Genomic DNA, 26,886 nt, shown 5'->3' with positions numbered 1-26,886 from the left:
CAGTCCCTGTGCACTTAAAGCCACTTTATTAGGTACAATTGTACCACTGCAAATATCAACTCAGTGTATTTAGTAGATCTGCAGCTCGTTTGGTTCCATAAAATGCCAGAAAAAGTTAAAAAAAACGTTGATCAGTGTTTGCCAAATGTGGAAATGACAATGTTCTCCAACGTCTTGTTTTGTCCACTAACCAAAAATGATTCAGTTTTTAATGATTTCTTTGTTACGTGGAGCTAAGAAACTGAGAAAACGTTCACATTTAAGACGCTAAAACTATCAGAAATCTTGTTTTAAACATGAAAAAAGCCTCAAACATATTGATCGATTATGAAAATAGTAAATGATTCATTTAGTAATCGATTAATTGTTTCAGCTCTAGGTCAAGATGGATCTTCTGAAGTTCAAACTGATCATCAGAAATTACAAAAAAATGGTTGATTTAAGTGATATAGAGCCAAGTACCCTTTTAACACCCTTTATTCAGGAAAAGGCTTTTAAAGGGTTCTCTGGATCCAAATGGTTCTTACTGGAACCATTAGTGTTACCAAGAACCCGTGAAAAACCCTTTTTTTGGGAAAGGGTTTTTCAGAAGCAAATGGTTCCAGGTAAAACCTGAGCCCTTGTAGAAGAACCTTTTTGGAACCCCTATTTCTAAGAGTGTAAACTCTTAGAAATAAAAGTGCTAAGTAGAACCTTATAAGGTTCTTTGGCTTGTCCTCATAGGAGAACCCTTTTTGGCTCCAGGTAGAACCTTGTTATAAAGGTTCCACCAAGAACCCTTTTAAAACCCTTTATTCAGGAAAGGGGTTTTAAAGGGTTCTCTGGATCCAAATGGTTCTTACTGGAACCATTAGTGTCACCAAGAACCCTTGAAAAACCGTTTCTTCGGGGAAAAAGGGTTTTTCAGAAGCAAAATGGTTCCAGGTAGAACCTCCGCCCCTGTAGAAGAACCCTTTTAAAAACTCCTAAAAGATGAGGACACATTAAGCAGAGACAAAAGAACACAAATAAAGAAACCTCCTGCTGCGAGGCTGCAAGTATCACCACTCGTACCATCTCTGGGGGAGCATAGGATTTTATGCCCTTCCAAAGTTAAAGTTTGGTGAGGGCATAAACCTTTTCCAATAAGGACACGCCTCGGTGTGTGCAGAGATATACTACGACTGCTTTTCTTGCTTGAAATTTGCTTTCGTCAAAGTAACTTCCTCTGGTTTTAACAACAGCGTCCGTGTACCTGTCCTTGAAGAAGCGCCGGAACCCAAAGGCGACCAACTTCAGGGTGGCTTCGATGACGAAGGTGGACGTGAAGAAGTAGTTGCAGTACTTGAGCGTCGTCTCCAAAGACTGGGGGGGAAGAGAAATGAGCGGTTGAAGACGAGCAGCAGCAGCATCATCAGAGGACAGTTAATTTCCTCCGTCTCTCTATATCTCTGATCTCACCAGTAATAAACTGATGAATTATCTGTCTGCAGAAGGACATTGTAAATGAGTTTTTGTGTTTACCCTGTTTTTTTAATAGCAATAAAAGAAGTCCAATATATTATCTGAGAGACAACAAGTGAGAGTTGAGAGTTTAAAAAAGATAAATGCTTGTTTGAGAGAAAAACTCTGTTATTAATGAGGGGAAGTAGAAAAGGAAGTGAATCAAAAGTTTGCGGTGTTCACTGAACAGAATAAAACCGTATCATTATGCTTTTTAAAAATCCAATTATATGCATGTTTTTTAACTCGTACAGTACACACACCAGATCTTGAGGAAAATGTGTGCTTATTAAGAAGGGGAATATTGTATCCAAGCAAATCAGGTAGAGAGGGAATGGTACGAGTGTATAGAAACCAATAAGTGGAAAAAAATATGTTTTGTGAGCACCTGTGCAAACAAATCCTGGACATTTTTCGGAAACTGGAACAACACGGAAATAAAACGTGTATCGAAATAATAATAATGATAATAACAATAGAGTGTGGGTGCTTCTTTGTGTTTTCAGTCATACTCCCAGATGTCTTGGTTTACTCGCGCAATGTTGCTGTTGCCTCCGACACGCTGAGGTTGCAACCAGACACCGATTGGTGCGTTGTCGTCCATTTTCCTCTTTATAGAAACATGAATTGACTTCATTTTGACAATCATGAGACCGACCTCATTCTCCCATAGCCTTCAATTCTAATTGGAATTCCTTTTTGGAGATGCCCCCTAGTGGATATTCAATATATTCTCTTTACTTACAGGTCGTCCTCTGGCCTGGATTGAAGCTAGCCGAGTCTAGCAGAGATTTGATTTTGCTCTGCAGACACGCAAGGTCTCCGTTACTTTATTTTCTCGTAGATTTGCCACTTTTAATCTCGTAAATCTGACTTTTTTCTCGAAATATTAGTCCCCCCCCCCCGTCCGTCCGTTCTTATAAAAACATTTATATATATTTTCATACATGGCCCTAATATGCCATCGTAAAAAGATGTCCAATCATGCCAGAATAATCCTCCAGTCCGGCCATATTTCTTCTTCTTCATTGGTTTGTTTGTTATATGTTTTTTTTCATTTTCCATTTCAGCACAAAATTAGAAAAACTAGTCGTTATCCGTTTTTTTTTATTTTGTAAACGAATATTAAGAAAACAAGGCGTTTTTTTTTTTTTTTTATTATTATTTCTTGTTAGGTTTTGAAAAACGAATTAAAGAATGAAACACAGATTTTGCAGCTTAAAGCAAGTTAAATTCAAATTTAATACCAATTTGCAAATAAACAAAAACAACAAAGTTGCCCAAAACACATTAGTTAGGGACAGCTTTGGCTAAATGTTTATTTCAACATAAAACATTACTTTTAGTCCAGTGCAACAGTTCAACAATATCTACTTCTCGGATAATTATTAACTTTTTAAAGCCTCCTTTCCGATGCGTGAACATTTTCAAGACTTTTTAAAGAGGGATTCAAGACATTTTAATACTCATTAAGGCCTTGTTTTTGGATTTTTACGAATTCAATGCCTTTTCAGGACTTTTTAAGGATCCGCGGGAACCGTGTAGACATCCCTCCGAGAAATACTACAACAAGCACGTTGTCGGTACGTTCTCGTTGCTCTGCATACCTTGTCTAGATGGAACCGTATCTATGTTCCCTGGGTCCCATGTTCCCCGGGTCCCATGTTCCCCGGGTCCCATGTTCCCCGGGTCCCATGTTCCCCGGGTCCTATGTTCCCCGCTTTGTATGTGACCGGGAAACATAGGACCCCTTCTCTAACCCTAACCCTAACCCTAACCCTACCGTCTTTCAAAAAAAGGATCCCATGTTCCCCTGTCACATACAAAGTGGGGAACATAGGACCTTTTTTGGGAAAAGCGGGGAACATAGGTACGACCCCGTCTAGATCATCGGTCTGATAGATCTCAAAGACTGAGATGCAGACTGTTGGAAAGGCTCGTTGGAGACAAATAAACCCAATTGACAAGCGCCGTGACACCGTTCAAACGCAGAGATTTTGGGTAAAACCGTTCCGAGTAAAGGGCGAAGGACTCCTCGCCCACCTCGCCTGCGTCCACGAAGAAACACGTGGAGCTGAACCGGCTTCATCGGCGCTGTTGTGAACTCGTTTGACACTTTGCTCTCTGCCTCAAGGCCCTTTTCCGTCTCCGCTTCGAATAAACATTTCACATAATTATGTATTCCCCTGCATGTGGATAGATGTTGTCAGGCTGTTTTTTTGGTGGCGTGCCCACAAAAACTCTCTAATCCAGATGGCGCATCACCACCACCTACTCGGAAGCCCTCGGACAAGTCTTCCGTCTCCGTCTCACACAGCTTTACCCCCCTCACGACTCCCCGACGCCGTGCTCACCTGCGGCTGGCTGTAGTGCTCCAGGGACATGGTGATGACGTTGATGCAGATGATGAACGTGATGACCAAATCCAGGTAGTGGCTGGTGCACAGCGAGTGGATCGCCAAGCGGGCGCGGCCGTACGACGCGTAGTACGGCAGCTTCTGGGCCTCTGGAAGAAGAAAGACGAAGAAGGAGGAGGAGGAGGAGGAGGAAGAGAATAAGGTCAAGGTCTTTTCCTTCCTAAACTTCTCTCCAATCATCAATCGCTTCCAGTTCTACGTCAGGGGTGAATTCCAATTCCTTGCTTAACCCTCAATCTCAAAAAGTGCCGTCCCGATTCTCAGAAAAATTCCGTTGAGGGCCGAGTTTAAGGGCTGTATCGCTCCCTCAACATTGAGATTTTCCGAGACCACCCTTGGGAGCAAGGGCTACCCAGAATGCATTGCGTGTTTTCGCCATAAGAAAGGTGGCGTCGAAAGCAGCCAAAACGAGTACGCTACAAATGTACAAGTATTTTCTTTGTTAATAGAGATATAAAAATGATGAAAACCATTGTATTATCTTAGTTTAGGCCCATATTATGGATTACTGACGTCATTGTTTGCGTAACGTTTATTTTTATTTTTACGATCTTTTGTCAATAGCCGGACAAGCGATCGTTTGCTATGGTTTACTTTATTCTCAGAATTCTTACTTTAAAACTCAGAATCCTGACTTTATTCTCAGAATTATGACTTTATTCTCAGAATTATGACTTTAAACTCATAATTCTGACTTTAGACTCATAATTCTGACTTTAGACTCAGAATCCTGACTTTATTGTCAGCTGAATATGTCCGTGGTTGTGGTATTTGTACGAGTATCATCTTATAACTAACTGACAACCTAATAACTCGACCGACAAACGGATCGTAATAAACAATCGTGACGTAAATTTGTTCTTCTTTGAGTTGACAGACTGGACGCAGCTTTCGCGTTATTCTGCCCCCTACAGTCTTAAGACGTATCTGCGTTTAAGGGGTGTCTCATTTCTAAGTGACAAAATAAGCCTCAACACTTGGTTTTGAGGGCCGGTTAAGATTAAAGGGTTGAGAGCTTGAGGGTTAAGATAGGAATTGGAATCGGCCCCCAAAAAAAACGTCACTCACTTCGCCTCTTCTTCTCCATGCGGCGCTGGCGCTTCTCCTCGCGCCGCCGCGCCTCCTCCACCTCCTGGTGCTGCCGACACTTGTGGAAGTTCTCCACCACCACGCCCACGAACATGTTGAGGACGAAGAAGCTGACGATCAGCAGGAAGGAGATGAAGTAGAGCAGCATCCAGGGATTGTTGTTGGTCAGAGGCTGAGGGGGGGGGGGAAAACGAGATACTACTATATCCTGACCCGTTTCATCCTAGAATCTGCTTCATAAAACTGATTTGCGACTGATGAACGGCCTTATTCTTCAAATTTGCGATGTGTCTAAAAGTGTCCAGACAGGAGCAGTCGCACAAAGAGCGAGACAATGCGATGAAAAGATGATGATGATGATGATGATGACTGGGTGAATAGGTAGTTATTGGATGGAGTCATTAGTGAAGAAAAGTCAAGAACAGCTGCAATAAAACCGGAGATGAGAGCCGAGGTTTTCAATTTGGGAGAGTGTTGAAAGAAACCGGGGTTTGGATTAGTCATTCAGAGCCACGTTGGTCTGCAGCGAGGCAGGCTTCTCTGAATCATCCGGTATAACACCCTAACCGCTTAATAGATTCTCTAATAGATTTTTTCCAAATAAAACCAATTCTAAAGGGAATCTGCAGCCACTTACGTGTCCTCATTTGCATCTCGTCATTGGACTTTGACGTCACGTGGGCACGTTTGGTTTGACGTCTTTATCCAGTGGTAGATACGTGGTTACGAGCAGGTTAAGGTTTGTTTTTTCTGCCTCTTCTGTATAAACCTTAAGCTACATTGACATGTGCTGATTATGACTTTTCGTGGTATGTGCACTCCAGTTAAGAGTATTTAGTATTTTATTCTTCAATTATTTAGCCATTCTGAAGTCACTTAATCCTGGTCTGACTTCAAACTCAGAATTCTGAGTTTATTCTCCAAATTTTGACTTTAGACGCAGAATTCTGACTTTAGACGCAGAATTCTGACTTTATTCTCAGAATCCTGACTTTATTCTCGGATTTCTGACTTTAAACTCATAATTCTGACTTTAGACTCAGAATTTTGACTTAAGACTCAGAATTTTGAATTTAGACTCAGAATTTTGACTTTAAACTCAGAATCCTGATTTTATTCTCAGAATCCTGACTTTATTCTCAGAATTCGGACTTTAAACTCAGAATGCCGACTTTATTCTGTGAATTCTGACTTTTTAAACTCAGAATGCTGACTTAATTCTCTGAATTCTGACTTCTTAAACTCAGAATTATGACTTTATTCTCAGAATTCCGACTTTAAAACTCAGAATTTCAACTTTAAAACTCAGAATTTTGACTTCAAAACTCAGAATTATTACTTTATTCTGAGAATTCTGACTTTAAACTCACAATTCTGACTTTAATTCTCATAATTCTGACTTTAAAGTCAGAAGTCAAATATTTTTAACCAACCTAACCAATCTAACTAAAATCAAATTTCTCAATGTCCTAATAAGCTCAACTAACATAAAGGCACAGTTAAATCCACCCAGTGCATCCACAGGACATTAGAAAGACACAGAACGGTGCTCTGGACACACAAATAACCAGAAAACATTCTCATATATTGGGACATATAAGGGCAGCAGTCCAATTTAAACTTAATTGTGCATGGGGAAACGGTACTGAGTGTTCCTGTTCTCAGGTCTACTACAGGCCTACAGGTCTGCTGGTGGAATATTAAGTGATGTGCAACTGCAGTATCTGCTCTGCACAGAGCGAAGACCTTCCTGACGCTGAAGGCAAAGTTTTCTCCGCAGTTGCCAGTTGATTAATGATCCAACGTTCGACTCCAATAAGAACTTCAAGCGGTCCAGTGAAGCTAAGTGAAGCTTAATGCGTGTCTTTTACATCCATTTTTAGTTAAATTTGAAGAATAAGGAGAGAGAGAATCTGGTAGAGTTTTCCAAATCAGATAATATCATATTTCCCTCAAGCATTGAGGCATTAATAATTATAAAATAATGCATTTTCTCCTCTGTAAAAGGTAAAGGAACCTGTCATTTATTGTGGTATTAAGATTTTTTAGTATGTGTATATAATGTATAATGTTCTTTTATCGCCCAGCTCTACAATCCTCCTTGCTGAGCTTGAAGCCTCAGGGATTTCCTCCTCCTGGAGGAGGTTTGAGCTCATCTCGCTGAGGGATTTCATATCTACCACGAGGACGCAAGGATTTCCCTGGAAAGAGCCCGAAAAACAGCCCCGTGGGGGCCTCTCTCTCTGCTTGGTTTCCTGCGACTGCAAACTGCAGCCAGACGGTTAAAATGAAATTAAATGAACGGACGTGGGAATGAGCGAGTCTGTCATTACCTGCTGGTCAATGCCCACAGCGTCCAGACCATGGTACATGATGTTAACCCATCCGTCTTTGGAGGCCAGCACGAACAAGGACATCAGAGCCTGGACACAAACACACAACTTTATGTAACTGCAGGGATCTCCTGGTTGTTAAAGTTGTGATAATTTACGATAAAATGTTGGTAAAATAGCACAAAATGTGCTAGATGCACCGACAGAAACTACCTATGTAACAACATTAGTTTTTAGAGTTTAAACTCTTTCTAAATTTATACTCAGAATATCTGACTTTAAACTCAGAATTCTTACTTTATTCTGAGAATTCTGACTTTAATTCTCATAATTCTGATTTTAAACTTAGAATTTCCGACTTTAAACTCAGATTTCTGACTTTATTCTCAGAATTCTGACTTTAAACTCAGAATCCTGACTTTATTCCCAGAATGTCTGACTTTAATACTCATAATTCTGACTTTAAAACTCATAATTCTTACTTTATTCAGAGAATTCTGACTTTAAACTCATAATTCTGACTTTAATTCTCATAATTCTGATTTTAATTCTCATAATTCTGACTTTAATTCTCATAATTCTGACTTTAAACAGAATTTTGACTTTAAACAGAATTTTGACTTTATTCCCAGAATTTCTGACTTTAATACTCAGAATTCTGACTTTAATTCTCATAATTCTGACTTTAAACTCATAATTCTGACTTTAATTCTCATAATTCTGACTTTAAACTCATAATACTGACTTTAATTCTCATAATTCTGACTTTAAACTCACAATTCTGACTTATAGCACAACAATGCACCGACAGAAACTACCTATGTAACAAAGAACCTAAAAGCCAAAAAATAGCATACAGTAGAGTTTTGATATATTTTGATTTTTGGGAGTTTTGGGACAACTAACGCACAATAAAACGTGTCTATATCGGATGAAGGTCGCAGAGATTGTCTGGGGTCACGATGTCATGAATGAAATGAGAGCCTTTCGTGTGCTCTTCCGATGACAGGAACTCGAAAATCCTTAGTGAAATATCGTTTTTTTGTGACAGTGATATCCTGTGTCAGTCTTTATCAGTGTTTATCAGTGTGTGTGTACATGTATATCCAGAATTGGTATACGTTCAAAAACAATCGTGACGGGACGTTATCCCGTCGGTGGTGCATGTCTTCCTCGTTTTCTCGTACCTGTCCGAGGTTGTCAAAGTTGTATTTGTGGTGAATCCATCGATAGTTCGCAGCCAGACAGTCGGATTTGTTGGTGATGTTCTTCACGTCGAAGCCCACGCAGTAGAAGAACTTTCCTTTGAAGAGCTGCGACGGGAAAAAGCAAGAGAGAGGAAAATGGAGATGCAGACAGATTTTGATGAGGCGCTGACAACGCGTGTGTGTGTGTGTGTGTGTGTGTGTGTGTCTATGTTTGAAGTCGTTTCACAATTAGTGGCTGTGACTATAGCGATGTTGGTGAAGGGTTCCATAAGCACTTGACAATCAACAGCTTGTTTTGTTTTCCCCCTCCTGAGAGAAATTATGCTTTTAATTCCCAGTCGATGTTGACCACATCAAAGACTGCGCCGAGTAAAATGACACAGTGGAAGCACGGGGAGAACAGGGAAGCTAGCTAAACTAGCTAAGCTAAGAACTAGCTTGTAAATAGGACACTACAGATATTGTGATCGATATTAAGATAAATAATGTGTTTTAAGGTCACTCTTAGCGACGTAAGGACATTAACTTTTCATGTTGCTTGAAACTTTTGGGACTTTTGAGATTGAACCACGTCCTGTGATGCTAGCAGCTGAACCTGTGATGCTAGCAGCTGGTATTCAGGTCATGTTTTGTTTTCTTATATCTGTCAGTCACACTGGTGTCCACTCATGACAATGACAACATCATTTACAAAAAGGACACCATGAAGAGCCAAAACTAACAAAATTAACTTATAAATTAAAGGTGCATTATGTAATAAATCTAAAGCAAATGGCCATAAAATCCTCCTAATATGTCACAGAGACTCAGGAATAATAATAATATTCCTGAACTCACCAACAACGACAGTACAGCCAAAATATTTGCATTAAAAAAATATTTTGCTGCAGACTGAAAATCATGTTTTGGCATGTGGCGCCACCTACCGCAGTCTACCAATCACTGTAGTCAGTAGAGTCTCAGCTGCCAAGCAACCACGGGTTGCCAGTTACGTCAGAAAGCGAAAAACCTAAAAGACCTTGGTATTTTGTAGTAACCGTTTTTGGCCACATTCTTACATATGGCACCTTAATTCAATATTACTTGAAACTTTTGAGATTGAACAACGTCCTGTGATGCTAGCTCCTGAATTCAGGTCATGTTTTGTTTTCTCATATCTGTCATATCTACTCATATGAGCCTTTAATATCATCTATTGTCCTCTGAATGACAACATCATTTACAAAACAGACACCATGAAGACCCAAAACTAACAAAATTAACTTATAAATTAAGCTAACTTTCCCAATTTTCAGCTTGTTGCACCCTGTTGGCTAGTCAAGTTCAGCTTCAACAGGCAATACCAGAAGAGTAGAAGCATTTTTAAAAAAAATACGGTCTATGGTATTTGCTTCTGTTTCCTGGCCTGTTCTGAAAAAAGAATGAATGTTGATAATTACGATTGCTCTTTGGCTTCGCCTGTTCTTTTGTTTTTATTGCCGCAACCTGTTCTTTGCTTTTGTGCCTCGTCCTGTTTGATTCACTCTAATTAGCCTTCACAGCCACAGCTGCGACAATGTTCAAACAGGGCCACTGTCTCAATTTCAGATTTTCACTCTTCCTTGTTGAATCATGTCTAAATTTCTTCCATTTCACGCTTGTACTTTTTGTTCTAGATTGAACTTAACGGTGTAATTATAGCCTGGGAAGAATATGTTGACCTACTTTGATTTTAAAATGTGAACAAAATGTAATAGGGGGGGGCACCGTGAGCATGAGGGTCATCGTGTTAGGTCGTACTATACCTGCTGCAGTTTGCCCGCAACGGTTCCTAATTAAAGTACAGAGGAATAATAAAAAAGGTTAGAGGAGTTGTGATTAATCGGCGATGTTTACCTGGACGCCAAGGATGCCGAAGATGATGAAGAAGGCGCAGCAGATGAGGACGATGTTGCCGATCGGCTTGAGGGACGTGATGAGCGTCTCAACGACCAGCTTTAACCCTGGAGCCCGGCTGATCACCCTGGAGGTCAGAGGGAGCGACGCATGCAGAATGATAAGGGGAGTGATAAAGAAAGGCAGGGGGTGGTGACATAGCCTCTTATAAAGGAAACTTCTTGCAATGATTTAGTTCTTAAAAGGTGTTGGAGATCAGAAATGTTGTTTAATTCGATGAGTAGATATGAGACAATGACTGTATTTCAATTAAGCCTGATTCTAACCCTAAAGGCCACATTATATTTCTCCGACTGCGCAACCACGGAGACCCGTCGAGCCTTCGCACCTACGCGCTTCAATTTCCCGCCCGATCAGCAGGGGTCGCTACGCAAGGTTGTTGTGCTTTTGGCTACAGTGAGCAACGGCGTCCGAGAGAGAAAGACTGTTGTTGTTGTTGTTGTTGTCACTTTTCTGTGTCACAGAACGCAGTTTTTAAGGGTAATTTGAGGCGAGAAATTAGCCATTTAGAGCCTAAACGTGCGCCGTGTGTGTTGAGATATGACGTATTTATAGTTCGGCAGCGTCAGACGTTGTCGGCGGTGATCAGCTCCGCCGCTGTGGACGCTCGGTGCGCACCGGGAGCCGGCACAGGGCAGCTTAGCTAGGCCTGTCCTGAGGACCAATCGCAGCTCTTGCCGTCTCCGTTGTCCCTTGACGGAGTGACGGACACTTGAAACAATATTTTGTGCAGTCGGAGACGACGCAGAGGCTCTGCGTAACCTACGCACTTGGGAAGTCCCCAGAAGATCGGGGTCGTGGGACAAGAAAGCAGGTAAAAAAAACTGCATATATACGCCGATGACTATTTGTTATTTATATCGATGATTTGAACACTTTAAGCCTGAGTTTTAATCCTGACAAAAAGCCCAGACTAGACGATCCAGGACCACGCGAACGACTTCAGGGAGGAAATTCGGGATCTCACAGAAACTTACGCGATTTAACGCGACTTCGGAATATAAACATGGACATGGAGGCGGACTGTCGGTGTCGTCAAAAAACCGAGAAAGTCATGCCGGAGAAGACGGAATCGACTTGGTTTGTACAAGTTACCGTTCCAAACAAAAGTAAAAAGTTCACTTATGTCGGATAGCGTTAATATCACGTCTGTTAACCCCCTCACACTACGGGATACTTTGGACAGATAATCTGTTCTAGTTAACCTAAAATCGGCACCCACGATTGTTGGAAGGACCGGATTGGGACCGTAATCTGGCCAATTATCCTCGAGCGTGGGGAATAACTTCTTCATGTGACTCTTCAGGCAACTTATATATCGTAAACAAGGCTCAAAACTCCCATTTTAAACTAACCTGAGAGGACGCAACGTCCTGAGCAGCCTGAGAACGCGCAGCACGCCCAGGATCTTAGCGCCGCCCGCCATGGACACCACGATGTCTATCAAAGACACGAAGACCAGGAAACCGTCGAGGATGTTCCAGCTGCTCCTCAGGTAGGCCTTCTCGCCCAGGTACAGACCCATGGACACCACCTGCAGAGATGAAGGGACACGGAGAGAGAGAGAGGGAGGTTATGCTAAATCCATGTGACCGACTTTGATATTCAGGTATTACAGGGTGAAGACGTGAGGAGAGGAGGCGGTGGGAGGGGGGGGGGGGGGGGTAAGAGAGAGGAGGTGTGGAAACCGAGATGAAAGTCAAGAGTAGGAGAGAGCGCTGGTTCAATCCAAGTCGCTGAATTTGGAAAGGAGATGAAAGAGGGGAGGGCAAGGGGGGGGGGGGGGGAGAAAGACAAGCAACAGCCTCCCTAATCCTTATATTAGAAAGTCAATGTTCAAAAGGAGGAGACAAGGCGAGGGATAAAGGAAGTGGAAGGGAGGTGGAAGCGATTAAAAATAAAGCAATTCAGACAGCCTGGTGGTGGAAATCTCTCTCTCTCTCTCTCTGCCAACGCGGCCGCATTCCAATTATGAGTCACGGTTTTCAGAACGATGAGTTCACAGCGAGTCGGCTCAGATTTGCGAAGTTGAATGGTGAATTTTTTGCCGATTGTCGCGAAACTGAGGATTTAAGTCAGAGTCATGTTTGGGGCCTTCCAAGAAAATCCCCCCCCCCCCCAAAAAAAAATCTGGCACTTTGGACTCACAAAACAAAGCCACACAGTCCAAAATACACGGAAAGTTGGGAGTCGTCTTTGCTTTAGAGTCCGTCACCTTCGAGCTGCAGCTGGGTGCGATATCTCGCTCGCAAGTCCTTATTCCAACTGAAGCATAAAGGGGAAAAAAAGGGTATATTCTATGACAGGAGGATGAGAGGATCAGGGAAATGAACTATGAGACTAGAGCGATCAGTGAAGTCAGCGGTGGAGAAGGAAAAATCCAAACGATGAAAAGGACCTCGGAGGAAACGTTCTGGCAATAACAACAAAGGTTCGGCTGTCACCGCAAAAAGCCGATGACAGGCTCGTCTATAGAGCCACTATAACACAGCAAATATCAGTATTTGTTGACTACTACGCTATTATTGATTTAGACCCAAAAGTCCCCAAAACGCATATAATATTAATATTAAAGGTGCCATATGTAAGAATGGGGCCAAAAAACGGTTACTACATTCAAATTCAAAATACCGAGGTCTTTTTAGGTTTCGTTTTCTGACGTAAACTGGCAACCCGTGGTTGCTCGGCAGCTGAGACTCTACTGACCGCAATGATTGGTAGAAGGCGGTAGGTGGCGCCACATGCCAAAACATGATTTGAAAACATAAACATGATTTGCAGTCTGCAAAATGGTTTTTTTTAATGCAAATATTTTGTCTGTACTGTTGTTGTTGGTGAGTTCAGTTTGTTATATGAACATTATTCCTGAGTCTCTGTGACATATTAGGATGGATTTTATGGCCAGTAAAGAGAGTCACAGTAAAATTTATAGTGATACACTTTTTTAAATTACTGTAGGAGAGTATTAGACTTGTACATTTTACATTTTTGGTAAATAAACAACAAAGTACTGTCACAATTACAGTTGTGGTCGCCAGAGATTCTCCGTAAAAAATTATAGTGGAATTATTTTTAGAATTACGGTAGTGAAACTGCTATTTAACACTTTAACAAAACGAAACAAAATTTTGTATCAAATAATTGTTACACAAACACACACAGACGCACACAGCCTAACCAGATACCGGCTAGCAATAGCGTTATTTTAGATGTTCATCGTGGCAGAGACCAGGCGAAAAAGAAGCAGAAAAAGTGACAAAAATGGATGAAAATATAGATACAATTGTGAAGTTTCACTATTTCCTGGTTTGATGTGGGATTAACTGTGTCACCTCCCACCTGACTCTCATTGAGACTGATGATGGCACCACCTGTATTCACTTGAATCAGGATGTGTCACACGAGAGTGCCTTTTCTTATGCCTCCACACCCCGTTCTTCCATGCGTACAACTTGATTGCGAATGAATAAATAACACATGAAGATACACTGCCCCGAGATACACTTTAATGCAAAGATGAGAACTGAAAGATATGGAAACACCACCACTTTAAAAAAAAACAGGATAAATACTGTATATACGGCACTACATCCTAAATTACAGCTCGGGCAATTTGCTAATTACCTCGTTTCGAGTTGCAATTTTCATTTGGAAACGATAATTGCTGAGCTGTGGGAGCACAAACCTCCACCAAACACTGAAATCATGATCATCCTGCACCAGATTTTAGCCTCTTCATAGACGATACCCTTATATATATATGTCATTTTTTTCATAATCTCTTCATTGTGTGATAAAAACAGTGTCTGCTCACTTAATTGGATCTGCACTCCACCATCCAACTAAGTTTTGCTTTAATCCTGCTCACAATCACACAAACTGACACACAACAAATCGCTGAAAACACAACCCGTAACTGTGGCAACGACAATAAAACAGTAAATGTAAATCCTGAAGAAACTAGAGCATCTAGAGAGACGTGGTGAGTAGACGAGTGTGAATGGGTTGATAGCGTAACGCCACTGAAACTCTTCTCTTTTCTAAATCTGCCTCCATAATTAATGTTGCGTTCCGCTTCCCCGACTACAGTCAGCTTTGATGTACAGCAACAAAGTTTTGATCCACACACTCAGCACTCCTTTGTTTTACAACACAAAATCGCCCTCATATACACAACACAACACTTTCAGCCAAGATTTTCCAGCCAGAAGAGCCGCTGATGAATGTTGACCTACACACTTTCTTATTCATATTTTAATGAGAGAGGTTTTTGGTCTCTTTTTGGAATTGGACTATTCCTTTGTGTCACATTAGGGGTGGGTTCATGGCCAATTGCTCTTTCCAAGTGCTCTTTCCAGTCCAGTTGGTGTTTATTTGGTCAAAAGAGTCAACAAACAAGACTATGGAACCATGAAAACTTGCTTGAGGTTATACGAGGACGTCCACCGGCGCCCACGCATGTACAAGTAAGAGGTTACCCTAACCCCAAACCTAACCCTAGTCCCCCTCTTCTTGCCTGGGGTTCGAACCCTAGTCCACTACCTGGTGGACCTGGACTGGACCACCAGCACCACACGCCGGATCAGTAGGCCTGTGCAATAGAATTTTAACCCCAAAACCCAACCCCAACCCCCAAACCTAACCCTCGGCCCCTTCTTCTTGCCCAGAGCTCTGCCTGGGGATCGAACCCTGGTCCCCTGGCTGGCGGGCCTGGACTGGACCACCATCACCACATGCCGGATCATTAGGCCTGTGCAATATAATTTTAACCCCAAAACCTTCAACCCCAACTCCAAAACCCTTAACCCCAAAACCCAACCCCTAACCCCAACCCTTGGCCCCCTCTTTACTGCCCAGAGCTCTGCCTGGGGATCGTACCCTGGTCCCGTCTGCTGGACATGGACTGGACCACCCTTACTACAAACCGGATCAGTAGGCCTGTGCTACAGAAGTTTTAATTTCTAAACTCCTAACACTAACCCCAACCCCAACCCAATCCTAGCCCCCAAATCCAACCCCTGGCCCCTTCTTCCTGCCCAGAGCTCTGCCTGGGGATCGAACCCTGGTACCCTGGCTGGTGGACCTGGACTGGACCACCATCACCACACGCCGGATCAGTAGGTCCTGTGCAATAGAATTTTAACTCCAAAACCCTTAACCCCATCCCCCAAACCCAACCCTAACCCATAGGCATTGCTTATTCACAAGACAAATCTGCTGCAAAGTGTTGACAACATTATTCCACATCTGAACAAACACCACATCTGTCTCTGCTGCAACTCAAAGAGAGCGATGACGGCAGCAGCAGCAGCGGCAGCGGTGGCGGCAGATAAAAATGAATCTGCAGCATTGTCAGCTGTTGTTTTGGCACGCTATCTCTGCAGGAATAAAGATGTTAGTTTGAGGGTTGGTGGGGAGAGGAAAAAAACGGGACGATAACAATGCTAATAGCAGCGAAAGAACAGAAACTAACTAACCAAAAACGTTCACTTTAAAGACAATATTTCATCCGTTCTCCAGGCGACACACCATAGCTCTTGTGTCGTGTTTTGACAGCCTGGATCTGCTCGGTTATTAATAGCAGCCAAGCTAACACTGAAGCCCCTATGGGACTATTGTAATGCAATGGGACGTCCATTAAGCAGATCAAATATCACCATGATAGAACATGATGCATGGGAAATCCATAGCGGAGTCGATGCCAGCGCCATTATCATCTCCAACTAAACTGCTGTCGTTTTTTTTTTTTTTTTTTCGCTGACGAGGCAAGCTGTGTCACATTAAATCCAAAAAATTTAAGTAACCTTCAAACTCCCATCTGTGATATCACTGAGCAGAAAATGTGGCAATGATTGCACCTTTTCGCCCCAGTGATGATGCTGTGATTTGATTTTTTTTAAGAGTCCTGTGAGCCGCACATAAAGATTACGCAATCAATGTCAGTCATCTGTCTCTCTCTTTCATACGCTTTGTAGATCTTTAACGTATATGATGGGTTTTTTTTTTACTTTAAATCTCCAGTCTGTTGCTGCTAAAGCATGCTAAAATGAACCAAAAATGTTCAATGTTTATAAAAATAAAAACAGTTTTTTAATGCTATGGGTCACTGTTGTTATATAAAACGAGATAAAACTACGTTTTTTGTCCAAAATTTGACAAAAACGTCATACTATACTATGTCGTCCCAAATTTGACAATTTTTTTGAAAAAAAATTTCGGTTCAAAATTTGACAAAAACGTCATACTATACTTGGTCGTTCAAAAAATTTTGGCGAAAAAGTTTTTGGTCCAAAATTTGACAAAAACGTTGTACAATACTATGTTGTCCCAAATTTGACAATTAAAAAAAAATAAAAATTCAGTCCAAAATTTTACAAAAACATCATAATATACTATGTCATCCAAAATGTGAAAATTTTTTGGGAAAAAATTTAAATGCCAAAATTTGACAAAAACGTCATACTATACTGTGTCACTATGTCATCCAAAATTTGATGACTTATTAACTGTAATTCATTGCAGGGCCGCCAGAAATGTTTCTGCGGGCCGCCGTTGGCCCGCGGGCCGCACTTTGAGAACCAATGCTTTAGAATAAAGATATGGGATTACTGAGCAGGTGCCACTTTCAACACTTTTTCAACACCAAAATTGTTCATTTCTCCATCGGAAAGATCATAAATATAGTTTTTACATCATACGTGTGCATGCCATTCACACAGGACTTCAACAATTGCGTCTAACCCCAGCATTTCAAGTCTCTAATCCGAACCATTTCCCTGGATGCAGACCCCGAAAAAAGCAGTGCGGAACAGGGTGAACATTTGGCCGCTTGTTCAAAAAGTAAAAAAGGAGGTGATTCATGTTATTTTTGAAAGAAATAACAAAAATAAGACATCTTTGATCAGCTAATGCAACCTGTGAAGCTTTCGGAAATGCTCTTATAATGAGCGAATGCCATAGACTCACTCAGATCTTTAAAAAAAATGTTACTTAGCATTGAAACTTGGGAGCTTTAAGACCAAATATTAGCTTCCATTAAGACTCCTATTATGCAACTGCTCACTAAGTGTTATAAAGCCATTTTTAAAAAAAAGAAACTTTGATGGAAGCATCGTTTCCCATGCAGACAAACTCTGCTCCACATTTTTCAGCCTCGAGCTGGATGTTGTTTTTTTGTGACAACATCGGTGCCGAGTAGAGCTGCAGAGAGAAGAACTGTTTTAACTTCATACCGGTCACACTGACAGCGTATGGATGCTCACATTTTGTCGTACGGGTTTCAGAAAGTGACAGACGCAACGTCGAAAGACGAAAGTCAACTCTGGACAAACCTTTACAATGTTTGTTATGAATGTATGTGTGTGTGTGTGTGTAGCAGCCTCAGCACACCCCCGCTCCCCGTTCCTAATTCGAGTCTAGCGTCCAAGGTCAAATCCACAGAGTGTCGCTAACACCGTTTACAACGATTACCGCTTATGTGTATGCTTCTATATTTGCGACCAAAATTGACACCGAAGACCACGTCACTCGCTCAAAAGTCACATTCCCAATTTTTTCTTTACCTGGAGTGAAAACAAGCATTTGGTGGGTTTTGACGCGTTTTTCACGCTATGGCGCGTTTTTCACTATGTGGTGGTTTTTCACGTTGTGGCGTGTTTTTCACGTTTGACGTGTTTTTCACTATGTGGCGGTTTTTCACGTTGTGGCGTGTTTTTTCACGTTTGACGTGTTTTTTCACGTTGTGATGTTTTTTTTTCAATTTTGACTTTTTTCCGTGTTTTTACATATTTGTCATATTTTTTATGTTTTGACGAGTTGCTCACATTTTTATGTTTTTTTCCAGTTCTGACGAGTTTCTCAAAAAAACATGAAAAAGACGTCAAAAAATTGAAAAAAACACGTTAAAACATGACAAAAACATGTGTAAACATGGAAAAAACACGTAAAAACATGAAAAACACGTAAAAATTGGAAAAAAAACACCACAACGAAAAAACACGTCAATCCATGATAGAAAACGCCACACGTTTTTCATGTTTTAACAAGTTTTGCTAGTTTTTAACGCGTTTTTTCACGTTTTGACATGTTTTCTTTGACGTCCTTTGAATGTTGACGTGTTTTCCGCATTTTGACGTGTTTTCAAGTTTCGAGCGTCGAACTAGACATTATGCGTCAACAGAAACATCTGCTACTGGCGATGCAGCCACCCTAGCCATGTACCTTCCAGGGTTTTCCACACCAAATTCAAGGACTTTTCAAGGGACAAAATTGCCTCAGATTCAAGGACCAAAATGTGCCGACACAGCTTAAGATGGGAGGGCAACTTGTAAGAGCTGTTTGGCCCATGGCGTCACACTTTTATTACTCTGCATTGGGCTAAGAGATTGTCCTTGGGATCTTGGAATTTGCATAATCCCAGCCTAGTTATCATGGTCAACAGGTAAATAAGACTCAACGTTTGTTCTACAGTGGCAAATGAAGCACTGCTGCTCAGGACAAACGAGCAGTGAGAACGATAAGAGACTCCAGTCTGAAATTAATCTAATGAGTAGCACTGAGGAGATCATGAATTAATTAATGCATTCATCCATTCGTCATCTACCGCTTTATCCTCCACACGAGGGTCTTGGGAAGATTAACCAAACGATTGAATGACGTAAATTATGATGCAAATCGAAGGAAAAGACAAAAGAAGATGCAGAAAGGGATAAAAAAAACACGAGAGGCGAAGTTCAGACGCCTATAACGTGTGTACACGTGAAATGATCTACACATTATCCTCGGTCATAAATAAATGATTACAGGCTTGTGTGCAGAACGCCTGGGGGACACACACACACGGAACTTAATAATGGATGTCGTCCTGTCGTCTGGACATCAGATTAGTGGATTAAAAGCAGTATGTGTGTGAATGTGTGATTATTGATGAGGAATCTGGGGAGTAGCTAAAAGCCAGCAGAAGAGCGATAGCCCGCTAATTAACTTCATGATCTAAGCTGACCATCACTAATGGGACACAAGAGTTGTTGAGAGGAGAGAGAAAAGAAGAGCTAAGAGGGGGAAAGGTGGAGGTATAAACAACCGAGTATGAAGGGAAGAACGGATGGAAGAAGTGCAGACAGAGGAGCTAAGGACATGGATTTACTGTAAGAGATGAAGATGTGATCCAGGGTCAGAAGAAGAACGAAGGAAATCTGATATAACACAGCGTCTAATTTTAGCCGAGTCATGTTTCGGGCTGTTTATTTGTTATACAGTTGAAAAAGATGCCAAACACTGCGTTGGGAGGGTAGTAAAAAAGTGATTTTTTACCTTGACGGTCATCTCTGTGACAAAAATGGCGGTAAAGATGTAGTTGGAAACGGTGAGAAACAGTCGTTCCTGGAAAAGGGAAACAAAGGAAGAGAAGGATGAAATAGTTTTTCAAGTTAAGATGTGTTTTTTTCACATTTTGACATTTTTTTCACGTTTTTACGTGTTTTTTTACCCTTTGACATGTTTTTTACGCATTAGCATTAGCATGTTTTTCAAGTTATGATTTGTTTTTTTACATTTTGACGTGTTTTCTGTTTCAATTTTGACGCCATTTTTCACGATTTGATGGGTTTTTTACGTTTTGAAATAGATTCAAGTTTTTTTTTAACATTTTGACATGTTTTTACGTGTTTTTTACGCTTTGACATGTTTTTCACGCATTAGCATTAGCGTGTTTTTCAAGTTATGATGTGTTTTTGTGTTTTTTTTACATTTTGACGCCATTTTTCACGATGTGATGGGATTTTTACGTTTTGAAATAGATTCAGGCCCTTTGAAGAAACAAAAATATAAAATATATATCTAGGTGCCAAACACAATATCAAGGTCACCTCAAATTAAAAAAAAAAAAACACTGCCTTTTATGACTCATCACTTATTATACAAGGTGGGAACAATAAGTTAAATAACGGTTTGGTCATATAACCAATAGTCATTTTTACAACTTGGCAAAATCAAGGTGACATTAAAGCAAATTTAATTTAACTAAGAGCCAAAAATGTTAGTAAATTAGAGATAATCCTGAATTAGGACAGCAAAGGTAAAAGTGATAAATAATAAATATTGCATTTTCTACATCTACAAATTGGTTGGATTTTGAAATGCTGTAGTGTTTTCGGACCATTTCCCCCCCGTGAAATAATGTGTTTCCTGAAGTATGGTGTTTTGTACCTGAAGCTTCTTTGTGATATTTTGGAGAACACATTTTGTTTATTTGGTAAAAAAAATGTTGTTATTATTGACCCCTGGGGCACCCATATAACTCCAGCATGTTCTACATTTCTATGAAAGTGAGCACTATGGAAACAGAAAACACTTTACCAGGCTTCCCTGCAGAATCCTGGGTCTCTCCAGAGCCACCGTGATGCAGTTGAGGAAGATGAACGCCAGCACCACGTAGTCAAAGAGCTTATGGGCAATGATGGACTGGCAGAGGATTCTAAACCTGAGGCGACGAGAAGAAGGAAACGTTAGAAGTCAGCGTGAAGGAAAACCGTGGACATATTTTCACTATATTACACAGGAATTGTGGGTAATTGTTAGCATTTTTCATATTCTCCCAGGTGCTATAAGTTGCCGTCTGTGGAAAACATCAGAAAGAATCAGTTTTTCAAACATCTCCATATTCTGACAGCTTTCACTGATTTAGAGTAAATTGCTCAAGTGTCTCACAGATTCGAGTCTGACAAAAAAGAAGCTTTTCATGGTTTTTTATCCAATCAGGAGCCAGAGAACTTCACAGGGAGGCGGGTCCTCTCTGCTCATGAGCTTAGTTTTTGTGTGAATAAGACGATGTTAGGAGGAGGAAGGGGAACGGTAACGGCAACAACAGATTAGTAAATGGACTAGAGCTGCAACTAACGGTTATTTTCCCCATCGATTAATCGGTCGATTATTTTCACGATTAATCGATTAATCGTTTGGTCCAGAAAATGTCCAAAAAAAATTAATCGGTTTTTAATGATTTCTTTGTTACGTGGAGCCAGAACATAACATTTTTCCTTATCTGGATTGAACATATTTTTTCACTTTGATGTCTATTTCACGTTTTTATGTTTTTCCACGTTTTTCCACATTCTGGCATGTTTTTCACATTCTAATGATTTTTTTCCGATTTTTAGTTTTTCATGTTTTTTTCACATTTTGACATGTTTTTTTACGTTTTCACATGTTTTTCATGTTTTACGTGTTTTTTATGTGTTTTTTACGCTTTGACATGTTTTTACGTAATGTCGTGTTTTTCAAGTTTTGATGGGTTTTTTGTTTTTTTAAGTTTTTTTTCAATTTTGACGATTTTTTCACGATTTGACATGTTTTTTACGTTTTGAATTTTTTTTTAGATTTTGACATGTTTTTGCCGTGTTTTTTACGCTTAGAAATGTTTTTTTTTTTTACATTTTGACGTGTTCTTCATGTTTTGACCTGAGACATTATGCGCAAACAGAAACAGCTGCTACTGGTGGAGCAAAGAAGCCAGAAAATATTCACATTTAAGAAGCTAAAACAATGTTTTAACCATGAAGAAAAGCTTCAAACCGATTAATCGATTATCAAAATAGTGGACGATTAAATTAGTAATCGATTGATCGTTTCAGCTCTAAAACGGACATACGAGGAACATGGACATGGGTACTAGTGTACTCCTAATCTCTCATTTTATTCCAGTATAGCAGCAATTTCCCAGATCTAAGTCATATTCTTTCAAGGGTGAAGGTGTCAGCGGACTCTCCGGCGAAAACTGCTCGCAGGCGTTGAGGGGATCATAAAGAGACAATTATTAAGTGTAAGTGGTTGCAACTTTAACACCCGCTTATACAGCACGGCACAGCAGCGGCGCCGCTGTCAAGTCGTCAGCTGAGGCTGCCTTTAAAAGGCAGCTCACTGAATGAAACCGCTTACATGTCTAAAACTCATCTGCCGGCTATAAAGGGGCGAAAAATCTTGCTAAAAAGTGCTAATCTTACTGTTTTTCCTCCAACTCGGTCGCTAAATCTATCGATTCAAATCTGGCAACCCCTGTCCCTCCTCTGATATTGATCGTGACTGGCGGCACCTTTCCCGCCTGAGACGCAACTTCGGGGGTTTGTTGGCTTGTGTTGTAACTGCTTTAACACACACACACACACACACACACACACACACACACACACACACACACACACACACACACACACACACACACACACACACACACACACACACACACACACACACACACACACACACACACACACACACACACACACACACACACACACACACACACACACTCTCTCGGGCATAAACAAGACAAGGATCCACATATGTTTTCGCAGGCTGCAAAGTCTCCCCGCAAGTACCTGCACGAACATGATAACGCCGGAACAGTTAGAACACACTGAAGCACGCGCGCGCACACACACACACTCGGCGCCCCCTGCTTGACAGATGGCACCTGCCAGGATGCCAAGACTCAGCCCCCGAGGGCCTGGCTTTCCTTAAGTGGCTATCAGCACACAGGGAATTGAGTGAGTGAGGGAATGGATGACGGAGCGATCTTTATTTCACGGTAGTTTCCATCGGCTATGGATCGAAGAAGGTTTGGAGGTCAACAACATTGTCTAAATACCAAAACCAGGGCCATCGGTCCTCGCTTGTCTCGTCTTTGTCATCTTCTCCGCCCGGTGAGATTTTGGCGGGAAACGCTTACTTGTCCGTAACCCGAGCCATTACAAATCCTGACATTTGTTTTTCCTCGTTGAAATGTCAAGCTTTGTTAAACACGTTGGGTTCAATTCAGTTCCCGACGGCAAAGCGGTCCAGGCTTTCAAAACAAAGGTCACTGGGCTTTTGTGTGGTGCTGCAGTCAGTTATGTTTATTTAGCTCTGGGATTACGACCGATTTTGTGGAAATAACCAAGTCCGAATTCTGTACACGTGTCGTTCAATCAACACTCTCGTAGGCCATTGACTATTGTCCAAGGACGAATTAGCTTCTGCCGCCATCTGCTAATGCTTTGGGGCTTTTGGTGTAGACGGCACACATGGACCTTGACACCAAACACAAACAATAAATAGGTGTAAAAGATCCAGGAGGACATTTTTGGCCAATCTCATTTAAGCCTGATGTTATGTGATTGACCAACCTTGGTCAGAAGGCTCCAAATTCTGATGGATGCACCTTCAGATTACTGGATTAAATAGTCAAAGTACTGCTGATCTAGTAGAGTTTCAATCTATCAACTAACTCTTCTATAAGGTGAGCTGCAAATTCAACTTCCCCCCTTTTTCCAGCAGAGAAAATCTAGAAATGATGCAACACAACAAACGAACACAAAAAGCCTGGAAACATCCAAGTTCACCTCAACATTTGAAGGGCGTCGTCAAGTCTACTCACTTGTTCCGTGGCGAGAACAAATACACAGACCACTGCTCTCTGGTTTCACACCAGTCTGGCCTGTACACCTCCATCATCTTCTGGACACGGAAGCACAAACTCTGGAGCGGGGGAAAAAGTCAAAAAACCGGATCAATACATGATCTCTATCGGGATTAATATCATTTCTTTGCAACCCGATTCAACAAACTTTTTTTTTTTTTAAACAGGAACTCTTTCAAAGTGACTTTGGGCAGATATCTGAAATAGGTGGACTTTCCCAAAAAAGTGGCAACGAGAGGTCGACCAAAGTTGCTGGATCATTTCTTTGACGGCTCCCATAGGGGTTATGATTTGTTTTGGTTCAGTGCATGATAGATAGATAGATAGATAGATAGATAGATAGATAGATAGATATAGATAGATAGATAGATAGATAGATAGATAGATAGATAGATAGATAGATAGATAGATAGATAGATAGATAGATAGATAGATAGATAGATAGATAGATACCATTAAGCAAAGCGATAGATAACTTTAAGCTAACTGACTGGTACATTTAAGCTGATAGATAGATAGATAGATAGATAGATAGATAGATAGATAGATAGATAGATAGATAGATAGATAGATAGATAGATAGATACCATTAAGCTAACAGATAGATAAATAGACAGACAGACAGACATACAGACAGACAGACAGACAGACAGACAGATAGATAGATACCATTAAGCTATCAGATAGATAGATAGATAGATACCATTAAGCTAACAGATAGATAGATAGATAGATAGATAGATAGATAGATAGATAGACAGACAGACAGACAGACAGACAGACAGATAGATAGATACCATTAAGCTAACAGATAGATAGATAGATAGATAGATAGATAGATAGACAGACAGACAGACAGACAGACAGACAGACAGACAGACAGACAGATAGATAGATAGATAGATAGATAGATAGATAGATAGATAGATAGATAGATAGATAGATAGATAGATAGATAGATACCATTAAGCTAACAGATAGATAGATAGATAGATAGATAGATAGATAGATAGATAGATAGATAGATAGATAGATAGATAGATAGATAGATAGATAGATAGATAGATAGATAGATAGATAGACCACTTACATAGTCAGTCTCTTCATCGAGGTCGGCTCTGTCCTTGCGTGCATTGACCTGAGGGAAAACCTCAGTCATGAGGTGGATGTGAGGCCCCGATGCTTTGCCGTTACAGTCCCGGTGGTCCACACCTAAGCCACTGCTGACCCCAGACCCTCCGGTGATGGATCCCCCAGCGCCCGACCCACTCCTCCTCCCAGGGTCCGGATGAGCAGCGGGAGGGCCCGGTGCTTGTCCGCCTGCCCGCAGCAGCTCCGGCAGCTCCAGGGAAAGGGCTCGTCGGTCCCGCCTCGCGGAAGAGTGCCTCGAGAGGAACAGCGGCGGTGGAGGTGGATGGTGAGGCAGCAGAGGATGATGGGAGTGCGGCTGATGGGAGAGGAGGGACTCCTGCTCGGAGGCGTAGGCGTGGGAGTGCGGGGTGCGGGTGCTGTGAACGCGGAGGCTGCCGCCGACGAGAGGGGCCCCGCCGAACCTGTAGCTCCTCCGGCCTAGGCTGTTGGAGCTAGACCTGCGGCGCGAGAAGAAATCAATTCATTAAACGGTTTTAAATATTCATGACTGAGTCGTAAAGTTTCAACAAAGACTTAATGAGCACGATTTACAATTATAGCTACGGAGCTAATAAGAGGAAATAAAACAACGTTAACGGTTCGGATGTTTACATGTCGCTAATTAAGGCTTAATGAAAATATTCATGAATTAATTACATTAAAAAAAGTATATCTACATGCAGTACCTGCGGCTCCACGCAGACTGTGGATGGTAAGGGCGCCCCCAGTTGTGATAGTTGGAACTACGTCCATGGCGCTGAAAGGCACAGAGAGCAGTTCATGGTTAAAGGTGCCATGTGTAAGAATGTGGCCAAAAACGGTGACTACATTCAAATTCAAAATACCGAGGTCTTTTAGGTTTCGTTTTCTGACGTAAACTGGCAACCCGTGGTTACGCGGTAGCTGAGACTCTACTGACTGCAATGATTGGTAGACGGCGATAGGTGGCGCCACATGCCAAAACATGGTTTCGAAACATAAACATGATTTTCAGTCTGCAAAAGATTTTTTTTAATGCAACTATTTTGTCTGTACTGTTGTTGTTGGTGAGTTCAGTTTGTTATATGAACATTATTCCTGAGTCTCTATGACATATTAGGAGGATTTTAGGGCCAGTTGCGTTAGATTTATTACATAATGCACCTTTAACTGTTGCATATGAAACCAAAAAGGACGGATATGGAAGAATGAGGTCAATAATATGAGGTTTAATGGTAAATAATGTCATATTACATTCATAATAAGACTTTTAAACTTGAAGCACTTAAAATGTAGGCCCATTTTATGTCATTTTGAATCAACGTGGGAATAATAGATGGAATTTAACGCTACTAAATTAAGTTAAAATTGTACATACAGTAGCTGAGTATGTAAGTGTGATGTTTTTTGCTCATTTCTACGAAACAACAACTTTATATTTTTGTCTTTTCAAAGACTTAAGAAGAAAATGATCAATTTGGGGAAGTGTCAAATACAAAATAAATGAAAAGTATTACAATCAAGTGAAAATCAACATTAAACAATATAACGGATGAAGGGAAAAAAGCATATTAACACAGTTGCATAAAAGTTATGAAACCAAAATATCCAGGAAAAAAAGAGTGCATATATTATTTGTATAAAACATTCCACCGCTGACAGAAAGAGGACAGAAAATCAGACTTTCTTTTTCAGTTTGATGAAAACATTCATTTTGAATGACGATTTCCTTGTTGGACGTATTCCAGAAAACTGCAGCGACAGGGGGAAACCCAACGGAAAAAAACGCGCTAATATCAAAAGACTCAGGAAATTAAGAGAAAGGTCAACATCATTTAAGGGTCAGCGAAGCGTACGTG

The 26,886-nt window shown here is 41.1% G+C and overlaps 1 protein-coding gene across 1 annotated transcript in view; it reads right to left on the bottom strand.

The window, feature by feature from the left end:
- Positions 1-26,886, bottom strand: part of cacna1ib (calcium voltage-gated channel subunit alpha1 Ib) — a gene marked incomplete at its 3' end in the record, with an annotated part of 154,744 nt that overhangs the window by 32,818 nt on the left and 95,040 nt on the right. Inside the window, exons 16-27 of the mRNA XM_083905613.1 lie at positions 25,735-25,805; positions 25,008-25,506; positions 23,876-23,976; positions 20,821-20,944; positions 19,777-19,845; positions 11,820-11,998; positions 10,405-10,531; positions 8,509-8,634; positions 7,322-7,411; positions 4,968-5,160; positions 3,837-3,988; positions 1,235-1,344 (exon numbers count right to left, since the gene is read on the bottom strand). Of these exons, the coding sequence (XP_083761739.1) occupies positions 1,235-1,344; positions 3,837-3,988; positions 4,968-5,160; positions 7,322-7,411; positions 8,509-8,634; positions 10,405-10,531; positions 11,820-11,998; positions 19,777-19,845; positions 20,821-20,944; positions 23,876-23,976; positions 25,008-25,506; positions 25,735-25,805 (1,841 nt within the window). The remainder of the gene's footprint in view (positions 1-1,234; positions 1,345-3,836; positions 3,989-4,967; positions 5,161-7,321; positions 7,412-8,508; positions 8,635-10,404; positions 10,532-11,819; positions 11,999-19,776; positions 19,846-20,820; positions 20,945-23,875; positions 23,977-25,007; positions 25,507-25,734; positions 25,806-26,886) is intronic.

The sequence above is a fragment of the Microchirus variegatus genome (genome assembly GCF_963457635.1).
Source record: "Microchirus variegatus genome assembly, chromosome: 19".
NCBI lineage: Eukaryota > Metazoa > Chordata > Actinopteri > Pleuronectiformes > Soleidae > Microchirus > Microchirus variegatus.
The sequence above is the reverse complement of the archived record's forward strand: the minus strand, read 5'-3'. Positions and strand labels throughout refer to the sequence as shown.